Genomic DNA, 17,946 nt, shown 5'->3' on the forward strand with positions numbered 1-17,946 from the left:
TTCCATACAAATTGTAAACTTTTTTGTTCTAATTCTGTGAAAAATGCCATTGGTAATTTGATAGGGAGTACACTGAATCTGTAGATTGCTTTGGGTAGTATAGTCATTTTCACAACATTGATTCTTCCAGTCCAAGAACATGGTATATCTCTCCAGCTGTTTGTGTCATCTTTGATTTATTTCATCAGTATCTTATACTTTTCTGCATACAGGTCTTTTGCCTCCTTAGGTATGTTTATTCCTAGATATTTTATTCTTTGTGTTGCAGGGGTAAATGGGATAGTTTCCTTAATTTCTCTTTCTGATCTTTCATTGTTAGTGTATAGGAACGCAAGAGATTTCTGTTTGTTAATCTTGTATCCTGCGACTTTACTAAATTCATTGATTAGTTCTGGTAATTTTCTGGTGGCATCTGCACAAACTGCAGATTAAATCCCCACAATCGGCCCATGTTATGTTTTTCTAAAAACTATGAGGAGACAAAACCATATACAAGTTGGCCCTATGGAACATGAATAAACACATACATCCACATACACTTACAGGCACAGTGGGAAGACTCCGCCTGCCCCCCTCCTCCTGCTGTGTCTTCTGCCAGGATGCACTGGCAACAGGGGCTCACTCCAAATCCCCCACCCCCAATGCGGCAGCAGGCAACTGGGTGATGAGGATCAGTGTGCAGGATTTTAAACTAGGATTATGAAGTTAAACAATACTAAAAATAGTGGGCAAACAGACCAAACCAGCACTTTATTTTAAAAAGTTTTATTCTGCAGATTTAGAAATTTGAGATTTTTTTTTTAATAACTGCAAAAGAAATTCAGTCACACCTATTGATTGATTAACAGAATGTAGTGGTGTATTATCTAAACAGAAATTGTGTTGATGTGCCATAATAAATTGTCTATTAGTAAAAAAATACACTTTAGGGCACAGCATCATATCACAAATTACAGTAGGGATACTTTGCAAGAATTTATTCAAACTAGAGAATTCTGAGTAACTGTATCTTTTGAATGCAGCATTTAAAAATGTAACAACTCTGTGCATTCTTTTTCTTAAAAAACTGACCTTGTGTGTGTCATAGAAATGCTGCTTTATTGCTGCAGAGGTCAAAGTTCAAGGCTCAAGAGGTACAGGAGAGAATACAAAGGTAGCCTTAAGAAACTTGGTTTTGTTTATGTATAAAAAAGGTAAAGTTTATAAAAGTTAATTTACAAACCAAGAACAAAGTGGTATGCACGTCTTATGTACAAGCATCCTTAAAACATCAGAAGTTTTTAAATGCCATAGCCAAAAAAAAAAAAGAGAGAGAGAAAACAACCACTGCCCCTTGCCAAACAAACAAAACAAAAAAAAAAAACCACCCCAAATCACACCATTATTTTCTTCTGGGTGATTACACATTTCTGAAACCACCAAATCCACAATTTACTCAATCTTTTCATGATACAGTATCTAAATGTGCACAAAAGCCATAAAAACTTAGTAATACACAGAACGATCTAAGAATTAAAAACACGAGGGTAAGGCATTCCTGCTGGTTAGTATGTCTACGGTGATATGGTTAACTTATAGATCCAAAGAGGCCACAGAACCAGTCTCACATGCTTTGGTGTGTTCCCTAAGAAAAATGAGTTTTCATATACAGTAAGTAATTGTCTTCACTTGCCCTGCCCCGCCAAAAAAAAAAAAGCTATAAATTCCCCTTGCTGTACATTTCTGTTAAATCCACTACACTCGTTATATATTTGAGGTGCTTTTTAAAAACGTGTGATTACCTCATGCATAATAAAAATGTGTATGCCAGGCCAGGGCCATAATAAAGTCTGAAACAGTGTACTTTGGAAAGAACAGAACTCAAATGCACCCCACTTACTGGCTGGTATTTTAACGGAAATCAATATGTGAAGTTAAGCAGTGACCATATAAAAGTACAAAACTCATTACAAAGCATCACATCTTGGAGCCTGTAGCCAACACCAACCCCCAACATGCAGCAGGCAGCATGTTTCCCGAGCGCGGTTCAGGGGATGTTCACTCAGCCTCTCCAGTTCAAACAAAGCGTGTGATACTAACACACTGCAGTATCAATTCTAGGAAAAGTATAATACTTGATGGAGTGGTTCCATTTAGATTTAGTAAGTACGTTTAACCCAGTTTCACATTATTTAATCAAGTTCCTATATTTTAAGAATTAAAAGTGGTCAATCAGGACAGAAACACAGTTTGCTCCAACAAGATAATTTGGATCTCCAGGAAGACACTTGTTCTGCCAGGTTTTAGGATCGCCTACGAGAGAAAAAAAAGTTCATGTCATTTCTGGTTGGTTAAACTGCTATCTGTAATGCTGTGCAATCATGGGACAAACATAAACATATATATTTAGATACAATTTTCCTCTGTTTCTTCACAGCATACTGCACTTGTACCAAAACTCTTAGTGCTATATGCTTCATTGGAGACCCACTGGAATCTAATGATCCAAAAGCTGTTGCAGATTTCTCTTTTATTTTTTATGTTTTCAAGTTCGAGCCTTTTAAAAAATGAATAAAAGTTAGGGTGATCATGTGCCTGGGACAGTTCCAGTTTGCCCCTGAGTCCAAACACTTATTAAGAGTACCCTTCTTTCACTTTCAAAAGTTTGGACAATAATTATATGATCACCCCATTTGAGCTGAGTATGAGAGCACATTTCTCACACTTGACAGACCAAATGAAACCCTGAACATTCTGCAGAATTCGGTTAAGGAGTCTCCTCCCCTTTACAAAAAAATAAATAAATAAAATAAAATTCATTAAGACTGGGCCAGAGTTTCTTAGCCCTGATCCTGCTGTACAACAAAACCATTCATGATGCTTCCAAAAGTCACTGAACTGAGTAAGACTGAAGCAGGGCCTGGGCTTTGGAGTTTTTAACCAGCTTTTAACCAGGTGATTTGAGATTTGCAGCTACAGCTAAGGAGCCCTGGCAGTGGACTCAACGTAAAGAAGGCTGGGACAGCCGAACATCTCTTGTGTCCATGGTAAGCGACAGTCAAAGCTGCTGCCTGTAAAGCAACAGTTCTCCACCAGGAGCAGTTCTGCCCCCCAGGGGACAATGTCTGGAGGCAATTTTGCTTGTCACAACTGGCATCTAGCGGGTGGAGGCCAGGAAGGCTGCTAAACACCCCACAGGGCCAAGGCTGAGAAACCCTGCTGCAGACTGTAAGCTGTCCGTTACCTAAGTGACGTCTGAGTCATGGTGGGCTCAGCAGTTTAAAACAGAGGGGTTTAACTTCACAGATACATGTGCACTTATGCAATACTGCAGATAAATTGTTTAGGCAGTGAGATAGAGTTATGACAACTCTTGGGAAAAACTTTAGGTTCAAAATTCTTTCCAATATACTAATAAATACTTCTTGGAATTAAGTCAGTAGCTATCAAAATCTACCCTTGACTTTTTAAAACAGAACTTTATAGTAGCAAAAGCATTCCAGAATTACATTTCTCTTCTAGGTGTACATACTCAAATTTAACACAGGAAAAAGTAAGTTGTTTCAATCTAACAAACAAAATAACTTATGTTCTGTGGCACAAAACAAATTATACGAAGCATACTGATTTTTTTCATATCTGGAAAAAAATCACTTATAAAACAAGTAACGACAGACAGTGACTTTAAGGACCCTCAACCTATTTTGGGTTAGAGGACGATCACAGCCCACACTAAAACCTGACTTTTGGAATATATGTTTTAAATGCAGTTTTATTAATGTTAATTCATTAGTTCAAACTAGGCTAATAAAATGTTTCTCAGTGGAGTCCCTGAAGAACTTTTCCCAGAAAATGGGGTACTTGTGAATGAATATATGTAATATTTTATGTTGGGTAATACTAAAATATGTTCTTTACACCGTAAAACTCTATTTCATACTGTACCAAACTAAAACTGTATAATGCTCATCTGATTTATCAAAAATTCAGAAGAACTTTAAATTCTTTTTTTCTACATCAGGTTCAATTAAAGTGTTCTATGCCATAAATATAGAAACTTCTGACTTTAGTCTAACTGACTTAGTCACCCAAGGAAGTGAGAAATGTGAAAATGCAATGGAAGCTTTGAAATTATGATCTCGACAGCAAAAAGCCATTTTCAAAGTGTATTATATAAAAGTTATTTTGAGTTTTACATGGAAAAACCATGGCCAAGTACGATCACAGTGTAAGGTCTTTTATCTTTCAAGTTTCTCTAGTGTGTGTGTATACACACACACACACACACACACACATATCTACAAAGTATATATATACACTTTGTAGACTGAGAAATAGTAACCAAAAATAGAAATTATTACATAAAGGAATCCAATCATCTTAGTATGAAGATGAAAATGCATATATATATGCAGGACAATATCAAATCTCCCACCTCATCTTAAAAATTTTGACAGAACAAATAATTCTGTTGAACACCAAGAAACAGTCAACCTTTGGCCAAATCATCAATGTTTACAAGGCAGAAGCTTCTCTACCTTTCAGTTTTCATTTACAATATATGCACCACAAATAAACTCCAAAACACTGGTGATGCCTACAAGGCCACAGGAACAGAGGGAGGATCTGCGCACAGACAGCACGGGTAGCTCCGTCAGCCCGGGGGTCAATCAACGACAGTACCCAAAGCCCCCAAAGGACAGAGTGAAGACAGCATACCCGACGAGGAGTCGGATGATTTTAGAGCAAAAGACCAACCGTCAGGAGTCATGGACGCACAGTGTGGTAAGCGCAGCTCCACGGGCTTCAGGAACTTGAGGCCATGGGGCCCGCACATCACTAAGGGGCTCAGCAGGGTCTCACCTGGGGGGGTGGGGGGAGAGAGGTTAGACGGCTGGCTTCCTTCTAGACCCACAGTTCTCCTCACCCTCCTTCTAACCATATGCTTTAAAGCCAAAGAGGGTTAGTTCTCTATAGTAGCACTGACCAAGAAAAATGTAACAGGAGCCACATATGTAACTTAATATTTTCCAGTAGCCACATTAAAAAGGAACAGTTAAAGTCAATTTTAATATTTTATATAACCCAATATATGCAAAATATTACTTCAACATGTGAGCAATATACTGAATCTTTGAAACTGATGTGTATTTTACACTTCTAGCCAGTTTCAATTAAAATAGCCACAATTCAAGTGCTAAATAGCCACAACGTTGCTGGTGGCTACTTCATTCAATCACAGCATTCTTATGGTATAAGACATACTCAAACATTTTACAAATGTTACTTATATCTTGTGTTTTTAATGTTGTATTTGCTACAGGCTTGGTTTAAGAGATTCATGCAGGAGGGCCAACACGTTAGTATTCTGGCAAAATGTACGAAAATGAGCTAAAATAATGAATTTAAGGAAGCAAAGCACTGCTAAAATATTCTAAAAGAAGCTGCAACGTGGTTCATTATCATATCATCCTGACAGATCTGGAAGACTGTGAAAAATAAGAGCATTCCTAGATTCCTGAAGCAGCTCAGAAACACACACCACACCAGCCGATGGGGATGCTTCCTCCTCCGCGGCGTGTTCACTTGTGCAAGGTCTGCGGGGTGAGGAACCTGCGAGCCTTACATTCCACCAGCAGGTGGCGGCACAGAGCAAGGCCTTTGGAGTGGGTGTTACCTAACCCATCTCTAGAGCTGCAAGGCAGGAACGACTCAAAGACAAATCTGGTAAGGTCGGCTAAGACTGGCTGGCAGGTACAGGAGTGCCCACTGACCCATCCCCTACTGTCACCATCACAGTGAAGGTAGCACAGGCTCCCCTCTCCACAGTGCTCATTCGAGAGGCCCTCCCTAGTAGAAGGAACTTGAGGGCAGCCAGGGTGTGGGAAGAAAAGAGGTCTAGGGTATCCTGTCTACTGAGCACGATAAGCTTTGAAGAGCACACAGGGCAACTCGAGTTATTGAAACTAAGCAGGCAATCACACACTCACCTTTCTCCTTATCCAAAGGCGGGAGGATGCTGTTGTCTCGGCAGACCTTGAAATAGATTTCCTGCTCGACTCCCTCAGGAATGGCTCCTTGTGGGATAATTATACTAACGCCGGTCTCTATGGAGCTCAGCACCCCGCCGTTGCTGTTAAATACGCCGCGGGCGGTGGCCACCACAGTGTGACCGTCCTCATCTTCATCCTCTTCTACAGCTGAGGGACTGAGAGTTCAGAAATGGCTAATGAGTACATTCCTAGTGACATACAGGAGCTTTCACTGCTAGTCTAGTCGGTGGTTTCATTCTATTTTTATCTCTCCATATAATCAAGCAGTTACTTACTTTAATAAGTTTTCAGTGACAGACTTTACTCACAGGGCTAACTAAGCATATTCTTCCTTGAGAAGTCAATGTCATTTTTAAAGGTAACTAGTCAAGTTACCTTCATTACTGATTTTTGCAATCAGAACATGCAAAGCCTGATACATTGCTCACCCAATATTTTACATCCATGAAATTGGTGTTTTAAAATTGATGGCACATCATGGTTTAATTGGTAGCATGTTTTTTCCTTCTTAGTGATACGTAAGACAGTGGTGCATCTCACAACTGATGGCATCTTAGACCTGATAAAATACACTAATTAGGCTCGCTCTCTCCTGAGGATTTCTGGTGTGCATACTATGGCCTTCCCTCCCCACTCCCTAAGCACAGACGCCCAATTCCGTGAGGTAATAAAGACTCTGGTGTGGTCAATCGCTCATGGAGAGGAGACGGTCCATTCACGTGGTTACACAAAGACACCCGAGGCAGAGGGGATGCGGTACCGATTCTCCTTCAAAAGTGGAGGTTCTCAGGACTTGCTGAAGTAAAGTTTTGGGCCAGGACTAAAGGTGAGCAGGAAGATGGGCCAACGAAATGAAAGTAAGTGCAGGGAGCTGCTGCTTCACTCCTCCGTGGCCAGAGTGGTGGGGATGGGCTCCTCCCGGGGGCAGTGGCGCCATGGGCGCCCTGGGGGGGGAGCCTGCTCCTCCACACCCCCCTGGCTGTCCTTCTGCTCGGGAGGCAGCCTGCAGGTGGCCCGCGAGTGCTTTCTGCGTGGCCAGCACGGGTCTGGTCGGTCACTGTGCAGATGAGGGAAGGGGAGTAGGGAGCGCGGCTCCAGGCAGGCTAGCTTCATCTCATTTGCTCAGCCATCTGACCAAAACTATTAAGAAAGCTCTTTTTTAAACAACCATTTTGAGGTTATTACATCTTTACTTCTTTTCAAACTCACTGTTGAATAAACAGTGGATGAGGAATACAGATACTCTATTATTTTTGAGATATTCTCCAAACGTGCCTCCCCAGCTGGAGGTCAGAGGTCATGGGAAGCCAGGGCTGGTTAGGAGTCTGGCTCTGAGGTCAGAAGTCAGACCAGTGGCTGGGTCTAGGCTCCCTGAACACGGCTGTGTGACCCTGAGTGAAACGCAGTGCCTCTCAGCCTGGGTTCTTACACAATGAAGATAATGAGCACCAGCTTTAGTGCCTCTTGCAGAACCTTTAGTCATTCCAACATTTTGGACAACACCATTCAGCTTAAAGTTCGAGTTGAAATCATCAGTCAGGTTCCCTAAACTACACCCAACTCACGTGAGAGACATCACCAGGCCAAGAAAAAGGCAAAAATCTTACCTCACGGGCACAGCTTTAGGCCCTGTGCTGATACTGTTTACTTGATATTTAGGCTTATTATCTGTGTGGACAGAGAACGTCTCAACTCCGCTGTCAAACTCCGGAGGCTGCGTGGAACCGTGTGCTTTCACCAGAGTTTTCGGAGAAGTGGGGGCTTTGGAAGACAAGTCAGGTTTATGTGCAGTTTCACTCGTCAGGAGATTGTGACTGAATTTAGGACTTTCAAACTTGCGTTCAAATGGCCGCGCAGAACTTGTATATGGTTTTGGTGTGAATCGATTGTATGCTGGAGTGATCGTTTTCTGAGTCTGTTCGGCCCCGTTAGCTGGGGCTTTATCTGGGAAACTCTTCTGGGGATAGAAAGCAGACTGGGCAGCGTCTTCTCGGTTGGCTGGTCTGTAAGCTGCTGGCTTATTCTGAGATGGGGGTGGGTCTGGTTTGGACACTAAAGAGCTCTGAAAATCCAATGACATGGAATTACCTGAAAAACACATATAAGTATTACAAAAACTTCCTGAAAACAGAGTATAATCTGTAAAAATATTGAATTACTATGTTGTACATCAAAACTAATATTATAAGTCAACTATACTTCAATAAGAAAAACAATAAAGTACATTCGGTGGCTTGAACAAAAAAAATTACAAACCCATCTCTAACTGATTGTAATGGTTTGTGAGATGGAAAGGATGTTATAATGGGTCAAGAATAAAACCTATCCAGATGCGTAATTCATTCATGAAAGTATCAACAAGTGATATTCTGTGGGAGACCGTGGTGACCATGTTAAACTAAGTTTTTAGGAATAAATCTTGAAACAATTTTTCATCCATACAGAAAACAAAAACCAGAACGCCCTTCCTGACACAAATTCTAACAGTCATCTGATGTCCCTCTCACCTTAACCTGTCCTGGTGTCAGAGTCCATGACTGGGTCTGGGTCAGCAGTCTGAGGCCACTCTTGACCCCTGGTGGCCGTGTGTGATGCTGAGGGGCCAGGAGGTAGCAGGGACACCTGGGACAGCGTTCATGTACCTGCTGCCTGGAGTCAGGGTCATGTGGCTAGGAGTCCTGGCCTCCAGAGACTGGCATCGGAGCGACCCCGCTCCAGTGTCCACAATAAATTAGAAACAGAATGACAAAACTGGCCATGTTAAAAAAAAAAACCAGTACTACAAAACTCACCATAATTAAAGTTAAAAAAGAAAAGTCACAGATTGGCAGAAGCTATTTACAACATGTATAACTGATTTTTAAAAAAATTAGGATCCAAAACCTATGAAGAATACCTATACATCCACAAGAAAGAATCAACCAAGAGGAAAACAGGCAAAGACCTGAACAAGCAAAAACCCAAGTGAGGACTAGACTAACCAGTAATCATCCAGTAAGATACTCAACATCACTATTAATTAGGAAAATGCAAAACAGAAACAAAAAACATCATTTCACATCCATTAAACTGGCAAAACTTACAAGTTTGGTAATGCCAAGCATTGGCAAAGATGTGGAATAACAGAAATTTCCATGTACAGATAGATCTTCCTCGACTTCCCAGGGGAGGTTCAAAGTCAAAAATGTGCTTAATACACGGGACCTACCAGAACATCATAGCTCAGCCCAGTCTCCCTGAATGTGCTCAGAATACTCTCACTAGCCTACACAGTTGGGCAAGATCATCTAACACAAAATATTATAATAAAGTGTTAAATATCTCATGTGATCTATTGAATACTGTCCTGTAAGTAAAAAACAGACTGGCTGTCTGGGTCCAGGACAGTTCAAAGTGTGTCAGTTATTCACCCCCGTGATGCAGCGTCTGACTGGGGGCTCTTCTCACAGCCGCTGCCCAGCTTCACGAGAGATTGTATTCCTTATTGCTAACCTGAGAAAAGATCGAAATTCGAAGTAGTTTCTAGTGAAATGTGTATCGCTTCTGCACCACGTAAAGTCAAACCATCATAAGTCAGGGACCCACTGTACCGCTGGTGGCAGTGCAAAATAGCACCAACTGAATTCTATGAAATACTTAAGGAAAAAATCATATCAGTGCTATACAAACTCTTCCAGAAATGAGAGAGGGAACACATCCCATCTCTCTGTCTTTCATGAAACTAGCACAACTTTGATACCAAAACCAGAACAAGGACATTATAAGGAAATTATAAACCAAAACTCCTTGTGAACGTAGTAAGATAACTTATTACAGAAACAGAATGAAGGAGACAAATCTTAGGATCATCTCAGTGTGTTTGGCCCACTGTATCTGCAGATGCAGAGCCCATGGACACAGAGGGTCGACTGTACTACACCAGTTACACAGGGGACTTGTGTATCTGCAGATTTCAGTGTGCATGGTGGGATGGGGGTGAAGGGGGGTGGTCCTGGAACCAGTCCCCTGCGGATACTGAGGGACAATGTACATAAAAGGAAAAAACAGTTGACAAAATGCTTTCAGTAAACTAGGACTAGAAGGGAACATTCTAAACATAATAAAAGGCACCTACAAAAACCCACAAAAACCCCTACAGCTAACGTTGTAACGGTGAAACATTCAATCCTCTCTCCTCACAATGGGGAACTAGCAAAAGATGTCTGCCACCATCACTTCAACTCAACATTTTACTAGACGTCTCAGCCAGTGCAAAAAAGGCATAAGGTTTGGAGAGTAAAAATTTAAACTTTATCTGCAGACATGATAGTGTGTAAAGAAAATCCTAACATAAAGTAATATCAAATTATACCCCTGGGATTGGACTCCTACATAAATACAGAGGAGCACTGTTTCCAGTAGCAAAACATCACCAGGAGATTGGTGAACTGTGGTGTATCCTTTGAAAGCACCAAATGAGAAGAGAGATGTTGGGAGGGTGGAGGCAACAGTCCCTTCCAGGACGTCTAATGGCTGTGGAGCTGGGAAGGTGGCATGAGGCAGTGGCACTTGCTGGAAGGCAAAGGGAAGGATTATGGGGAAGGGGAGAGGAAGATGAAGGAAGCAGGACAGGGGGGAGAGGAAGATGAAGGAAGCAGGACAGGGGGGAGAGGAAGATGAAGGAAGCAGGACAGGGGGGAGAGGAGCCAGGCCAGTGGCCCGGGAAGAGAGACAGTTACTGCTCACAGGTGTGAAGGAGAAGACGGGGTGCACACGCAGGGATGCCACCCTGAGGTGAGCGCTCTGGAGCTGATGAGATCTATCTCGATGAGCCTTCGCCACAGGACACAAATGCAAAGACGAGGTGCTCAGGGACATGTATTATGTGAAACTCTACGGCCGCCCTATATCCACGTGCGAAGACAGACATCACCATAATTTTTACAAACCACCATTCAAATATTTAGTTTTGGGTGTACTGGTAAACAAAAACTACTTCGAGAAATTAAGCTATGCTAAGGAGGCAGATTAAAATCTATTTCGCTAAAAGGCTTGTCCGACATAACTGTCGTTATCATAAAAAAGAAGAGATACTTATAACAAAACCCTTATTTTTTGCCGTTCTCAGCCCAGAGGTTTCGAGCACGTACTTTTCATCTTGTAAGTGTGAGTCTATTACAGTGGTCCTGCCAACTCCTGAGCCGCCTACCTTCGCCGAGTGTCCCCTTGGTGTGTGAGTGGAGGCTGAGGGCGGTGCTGGGGCCGGGCTGGGCGGCCTGGCTGTACTGGGCAGGCAGCGGCGGAGGGGGCGGTGTGGCCTGCAGTGGGTCATAGCGCTTCTCCCCAAACGGCCTGTCCACAGCTTCAACCTCAGCAGACTTCCCCCTGTGGAAAAATGAGGAAATGCCAACACCTGCAGGTGGGTCCACATTTACAAAGCAAGCTCCCATTCTTCTAAGTATCCCTGAGGTTTTTTTTTTAATTGAGAATTTCACAATTTACCCTTATGAGTATGGGTACTCTACCAAAATACACAAACAAGTTCAGCCAGTCATCAGCACAAGAGATGTAAAGACAGCACAGGTATTTTAAGAATATTAGTAAAACATCCAAAAGATGGCAACCAAAAGGCAGATGAAATTCGGGGTATACTTGTAATATTCAACACTGTGGTCTACAAAAAATAGTAACGGTTGGTAGGTTTAATGAAGTCTTCCAAATATTCTGAAAAATATTTATTGGCCCAAATCCTCATTAGATTCCCTTCTGGTGTAGTGCCTAAGAAGGTATGAAGCGCCAGCTTCTGGCGCAGACTAGGCACCACAGAAGGTGACCAGGGGCTGGCAAGCCCTTAGTCAAGGGCTGATAGGAAATGCTATCAGCTTCTTGGCCATACGGCCTCTGTCACGGCTATTCAAACTCTGCCCCAAAGCAGCCAAAAACAGCTTGTAAATGAAAGGGTACTGCTGTGTTCCAGTAACACTGGACATTTTTTTTACTTCAAAATTTGCCCTGGATTTACCAGATCCATTTTTTGTTTCGCAATTGCTAGAGCAGCAAATACTGCTTGATTTTTAAGGCTCATTTAAATCAAATTGTGAATGTATGCTTATTTTTTCAGATTGCCAACTGTTAACATAGAACACATAAAAGTCACACAAAAGAAATCTTTAAAGCAGGACCCATAATTGCGACACTGCCCTCTGAGCTCTGCAGAGCCAAAGCTGCACCAGCTTTACGTGCACATGCAGTCACACGGACACTTGTAATGTACTTTCACAGAAGATTACTGTCGCAGAGTCTAGTCATGATCGGCTTTAAAGCTGCGCCGTTATCTCATTTTGGGTGTTTGGACTAAGCACTGAAGACGACGTTAACACCTGCAAGTGCACGTAACGCCAGTGCCACAGCGAGGGACCCTCACGTCACAGCCTCACACCAATGCCCCGTCTTACCACATGACGCTCCTTTCCAAGTAGTCAGAGCTAGTATAAGAGCCAAGAAATCTAGGTGATGGCAAAGCAAGCGCAATAGAAAAATGAAAGAAAACGATCAATCTAAGTTTGCAGCAAACAGAACTCAAATGTCATTTTAAAGCATCAACCAAAGAACACACATCCACCATTTCAGCATACTTCGGTCTATAAAAGAAACTATCACTGGCTCTCATTTAGCTCGGGACACCAGCAGTCGGTGGAGACGTGGAACGCAGCTAGGCCCCGCCCACCCACCCTCCACACATGGGGCTCTGGTGGGCAGCGGTATGGCTAAGCTTCACTCCTTGGCCCGCTGCCCACTCCTGGTGCTGAACAAAGAAATGAAATAAAGCAGCGGGTTCTAAAGAAGTGGGGGTGAGTGCTCTGTTGAAAGAAAGGGGGCTAGGCACAGAAGTCCAGAGTGAAAACACAGAAGTGAGGCAGCACCACAGCTAGCACGGTATGGATACATGATCAACACGTGCTCCTTCCGAGCCTGCCGCTGAGCCCCGAGGTGGGCAGAGCTGCCACGCTGACTCCCTTGGTCTCTACCTCTCTCATCTAATAATGCCACATGCACACAAAACCACCTAACGCCAATCTTATGCTGAACTCTTGTAAGCTGAAAACCACCAACATTTATCTTGAGACCTGGAAGTCTCACGGTAGGCTGCGTCTTCAGAGGTAGATATTCCAGTGACAGAAATCCCATTAGATGCCCTGAAGGAGACAACTCACTCTCTGAGCTGCAGCATGTGCACAGACCCAGACGGAGCCTGCTCTTCTGGCCCTGGCTTGGAATCCTGGCAACTCCTAACTTGCTTTGGAGGTGACGTCAGGGCTGCTGTCTCCTCACCTCTCCCAGCATCAATGTGGCTCAACAGATTGTAAGGCTGGGTGACAGCTGCCTGCTTCTGGGGCACTTATCCTGTGCTATCAAAGACTTCTCCCTGCTCTAATTCCCACCATTTTTAAGGTGCGCTTTTAAGTGGAACAAAAGCACGTATCATCTGGAAGACAGTAACTTTGTTATTTCTATATCTTACTTTAGGGAATAAGGCCTGTAGGCAATCTACTGGTGACAAACAGTAAATAGTTTTGAAATGTAAGACAAAGAGGGTCCCATATTTTAAACTATTTTCCAATTATTAAAGTTGTATTAATTGGGCAAAAGAGTAAAACAGCATTCGAAAGGGAAGGCACAGAAACAACTTCCTGCTGAGTCATCTTCTAGGACACTCGAGTCTCCTTTCCAACTCTCTAACCATTAAAAACCTATATGGGAGGGCTTCCCTGGTGGTGCAGTGGTTAAGAATCCGCCTGCCAATGCAGGGGACATGGGTTCGAGCCGTGGTCCGGGAAGATCCCACATGCCACAGAGCAGCTAAGCCTGTGCTCTAGAGCCCGCGAGCCACAACCACTGAAGCCCACGCACCTGGAGCCCATGCTCTGCAACAAGACCGCAATGAGAAGCCCGCGCACCGCAACAAAGAGTAGCCCCCACTCGCCGCAACTAGAGAAAGCCCGCGTGCAGCAAAGAAGACCCAACGCAGCCAAAAATAAATAAATTTTTTTTAAAAACCTTATTATATGGGAAAATGCAGCATTAATTTCAAATACAAAGGAAGGAAAGGCATCCTAGTATCCATCTCAAGTTAGACTTTCTCACCCCATAACACTACCAACAGTAAACAGTAAAATCAAACCGAGTCCGCAGTGAATCTACAGAGACAGACGTGATCTCTTTCTCATGAGACCTCTGCCCAGCAAACACTGGTTCCTCCCAGGGCTGTGGACATGAGGAGGAGCGTGCCGGGGCCTGTGCTGAGCCTTGGTCACTCCGCATGGAATGACTGAGCCACTCCACCGCCAAGTGCTCGGCAGTGTTCTAGACCATGTCTGAAAGCTATACGTCATAGATATATTATAGTCTTCTCTCTAGAGAACAAGATTCACACAAAACCAAAAATGCCTTGTCATCTGATTCCCTAGCAAAACTTTTAACTTACTTTTTAGACCTAAATGTATCCTGTTAAGGCTGTATTCTATTTACCAAGTATGTAAAAGGATAAATAAAATCTCTCTTTAAACTGGACTCCCTTCTGAGAGGAATGAATATGTTTAAACTGCTTCAGTAAAAGTGGTGACGCCCTTCCACCTCACGGAAGGTGAGCTCCTCAGGCTCCACGCCCGGCTCGTCCTGGTCTGGACTCTCTCCAGATGCACTGGGCACCTCTCTAGGCTTATGTCAGGGGAGGCTCACAACACTCGTGCAAGAATGTCTGCTCCAAACAGAGCCCGCACTGCAGCACTCACAGTTTGCAGCTGTGTTTCTCATAAACTGCTTTCTTCCATAGACAAAGATTTAAATGGATAACAGTGGAAAAGGTTTTAAATCTTCACTTTAAATGACGTCTTAGAAGGCAAGTGGTAATTAAAAGTAGGTTTTTAGGGACTTCCCTGGTGGTGCAGTGGTTAAGAATCCGCCTGCAAATGCAGGGGAGATGGGTCCGAGCCCTGGTCCGGGACGATCCCACATGCCACGGAGCAACTAAGCCCATGCACCCCAACTACTGAGTCTGTGCTCTAGACCCTGCAATCCACAACTACTGAGCCCGCGCACCTAGAGCCTGTGCTCTGCAACAAGAGAAGCCACCGCAATGAGAAGCCGGCGCACCACAACGAAGAGTAGCCCCCGCTCGCCGCAACTAGAGAAAGCCCGCGTGCAGCAACGACGACCCAAAGCAGCCATAAATAAATAAATTCATTTATTTTTTAAAAAGTAGGCTTTTAATATTAGAGGTTTTAAAGTATATTCTAAAAGAATTTTCACTGATCAGCAAGTGACAAATGATATGTTCAGACAGTCTGAAGCATCTAATTCAGTAAAAATCTTCATGCTTTTAAACTTAGGCACGAAAGTGATTTGTGGTTGCTTTTTAATGTCTCATCCTGGCTACGCAGAACTACAGTCCTAGTTATTCACTCAAACACTAATGCAGGTATCCCCAGGGGGATTATCTAGATGGGCCCTTCTCAAGAAGACTTAACAGCTTCCCTGAGCTCCGAGACCACTAGGCATTTCCCTTCCTGCCCTGCAGACTTAGGACTTGCTCAGCCCGGCCCCACAACTGTGTAAACGAATCCCTTGTAATAAATCCACATCTGTTTCCATTCTTGTGGGCCTGTTCTGCTCAAGCATGAACCCACCTGTGCCTGTGTGGGTTTATACTCCACTCTCAGAACCAAATGCACCATCAGTCAGGGTTCAACCAGTGGCAGAACCGGAACAGGATACGAACTCAAGCAGGCACATGTGGGTTTGGAGTTTGTAGCCCAACAAAACCCACAAGAAAGAAAAACAACAAAAAACCCAGTAGACAAGCAAACAGAAGGGAGCAGCACAGACAGGAAAAAGACAGCAGGAACTTGGGGCTCAGTCCTAGCTCTGACCCTGTCACGGCCCCTCGCTGGAGCTTGGGTTCCTCATGTTTACAGCTGGACCAGAAATCTCTAAAGTCCCCTCAAGCTCAAACAATAATAAAAGACAAGTTTTTTCTTACCTTGGAAAAAAATTTTTTAAAACTCTTTAGTATCATCCCTCAATGTCACTCCCCAACATAACCCTACTTTTATATTTAAAAAACAAACACAGAAAAGAAGGACGAGAACCAGCATTAAGTGTGCTGCACAGAAGGGAGAGACTTAAAAATCAGGGTCTTAACCGTTTACCCTCTCTTACCTCAAAACGCTTTGATTTCAAAATCCTTTGATTTTCACATATTCTCTAATGCAAAAAATTTACATATCTGACACTAGAGTTTAAGAACAAAAAACACACATCCCAGAGCTAGATAGCACACACTGCTGAAATGCTAAGAGCCTACAGAAGTCATGTATTACATAGTTAACTATTTTCCTTCAAAATATACTGAACTTAGGACTTCCCTGGCAGTCCAGTGGTTAGGACTCTGAACTTCCACTGCAGGGGCAAGGGTTTGATCCCTGGTCAGGGAACTAAGATCTCACATGCCATGCAGGCAAGGCCAAAAAACAAAACAAAACAAAACACACACACAAACACACACACTGAACTTCGTGTGATTAACTCCACTTTATGTTTCATCTTATTTTTAAAAGGTAAGTCTTCAACAAAATAACTCACTTGGAAGAGTAACTAGAAAACTGTGGCTGAGGCTTGGCGGGCTCTGAGAGGTGGCTGGCAGGGACATGTGCAGAAGGCTTGCTCTCAAAACTTCTTCGATCAAAGTAGGAGAGCTGTTTTCGATAGTATTCTTCATCTTCCTCAGGATCATAATGATTTGACCTAACAATGTCTTCAGGCGGCTTCATTTGAGGTTTTTGTGGTTCGGGGATCCTGATAATGAATGATAAACGGAACAACTTTTGAGAAGTTAACTTGACAAATAAAATGGAATACACAAGTTTCACCTTGACCTTCCACTGACTGCTGTGATTACTCAGGATCTGGCTGAGCAGTGCAGCAGTCAAGGTGGACATTCCCAGTCCCGTATCCTCATACATTATACTCAATGGCAACACTCTCCTGGCCCGTGAGTCCTCAACACAACCTACCTACTGAGCTTGATAGTGACCTGGTTAGAAGCAGCTCATCAGAAAAGAGAAAAGTAAACTAAGCCAGACAGTGGAGGGCTTCCTCAAGTACACGCACCATCGTCAGCAACAATAAAAACCGAGAGCTGAAGAACTTTACAGCAGGATCAATAAATGATCCTCATATAAGGAAAGAGCTTGACATGTCCAAAGTTCCAGAGGACACAGGAAGCACATGGGGAAGAAAGTAAATTATCAGCAAATTAAGGCACTGTTACAGAGGCCCTAGTTAGCAAATTTCAGAAACTCTGCATCAAAAATGGATAAACTTAAATACGTTTCACACCAAGAAGGGGGGGCTAAGCTTTCAGTTATTACATGTTTACTCTGTGTAGAAGAGCTTATTTGCTAGTGATCCCAGCTAAAGGAGACATCACAGTAGTTTACATTTTCATGAAGAGCACTAGACATTAAAATCAGAGGAAAATGTACATGTTAGACAGTAGTTCCTCTTTATTACAAGCACAAATATAAGCGAATGAAACATATTAGGCCAAAGAACTGTATTCAAATGCAGCCCGTCAACTTAACAGCAGCCAAATCGGGCCACAGCTAAGAGCACAGCTGGTGGGTTCCTCTCCCAGCAACTCCTGTCAGCCTCAGCCTCATCCCTCCTGGCGCTTTCTAAAGGATTAAGTTTAGTTATCTCATAGCTATCTGAGTCTGTTTCCTCACCCCTAAAAACTTAACAGTTTGCACATCCAAAAGCCCTATTAAACTAAAAAACACAGTCTAAAAGTTAGGGCTTTAAAAACTGTACTTTAGCCATTTGCTAGAGAAATACGTTTTCGAAAGATTTGTTAACTGAAAGAATAACAAAAATG

The 17,946-nt window shown here is 43.0% G+C and overlaps 1 protein-coding gene across 15 annotated transcripts in view; it reads right to left on the reverse strand.

Moving 5' to 3' along the window:
• Positions 1-749: 749 nt before the first annotated feature.
• TJP1 (tight junction protein 1) overlaps positions 750-17,946 on the reverse strand; it is a 341,605-nt gene continuing 324,408 nt past the window's right edge. For 7 of the 15 annotated variants that reach the window (XM_082448491.1, XM_082448496.1, XM_082448484.1 and 4 more), the window contains 6 exons: positions 16,653-16,865; positions 11,221-11,396; positions 7,640-8,120; positions 5,970-6,187; positions 4,699-4,842; positions 750-2,292 (listed from right to left, as the gene is read on the reverse strand). In XM_082448491.1, coding sequence (XP_082304617.1) covers positions 2,198-2,292; positions 4,699-4,842; positions 5,970-6,187; positions 7,640-8,120; positions 11,221-11,396; positions 16,653-16,865 — 1,327 coding nt within the window. In that variant the 3' untranslated portion in view covers positions 750-2,197. Of the gene's footprint in view, positions 2,293-4,698; positions 4,843-5,969; positions 6,188-7,639; positions 8,121-8,539; positions 9,658-11,220; positions 11,397-16,652; positions 16,866-17,946 lie in introns of those variants that run through there. The other 8 variants (XM_082448492.1, XM_082448495.1, XM_082448489.1 and 5 more) reach the window with 3 other exon arrangements.

The sequence above is a fragment of the Balaenoptera physalus genome (genome assembly GCF_965194825.1).
Source record: "Balaenoptera physalus genome assembly, chromosome: 2".
Lineage (NCBI taxonomy): Eukaryota > Metazoa > Chordata > Mammalia > Artiodactyla > Balaenopteridae > Balaenoptera > Balaenoptera physalus.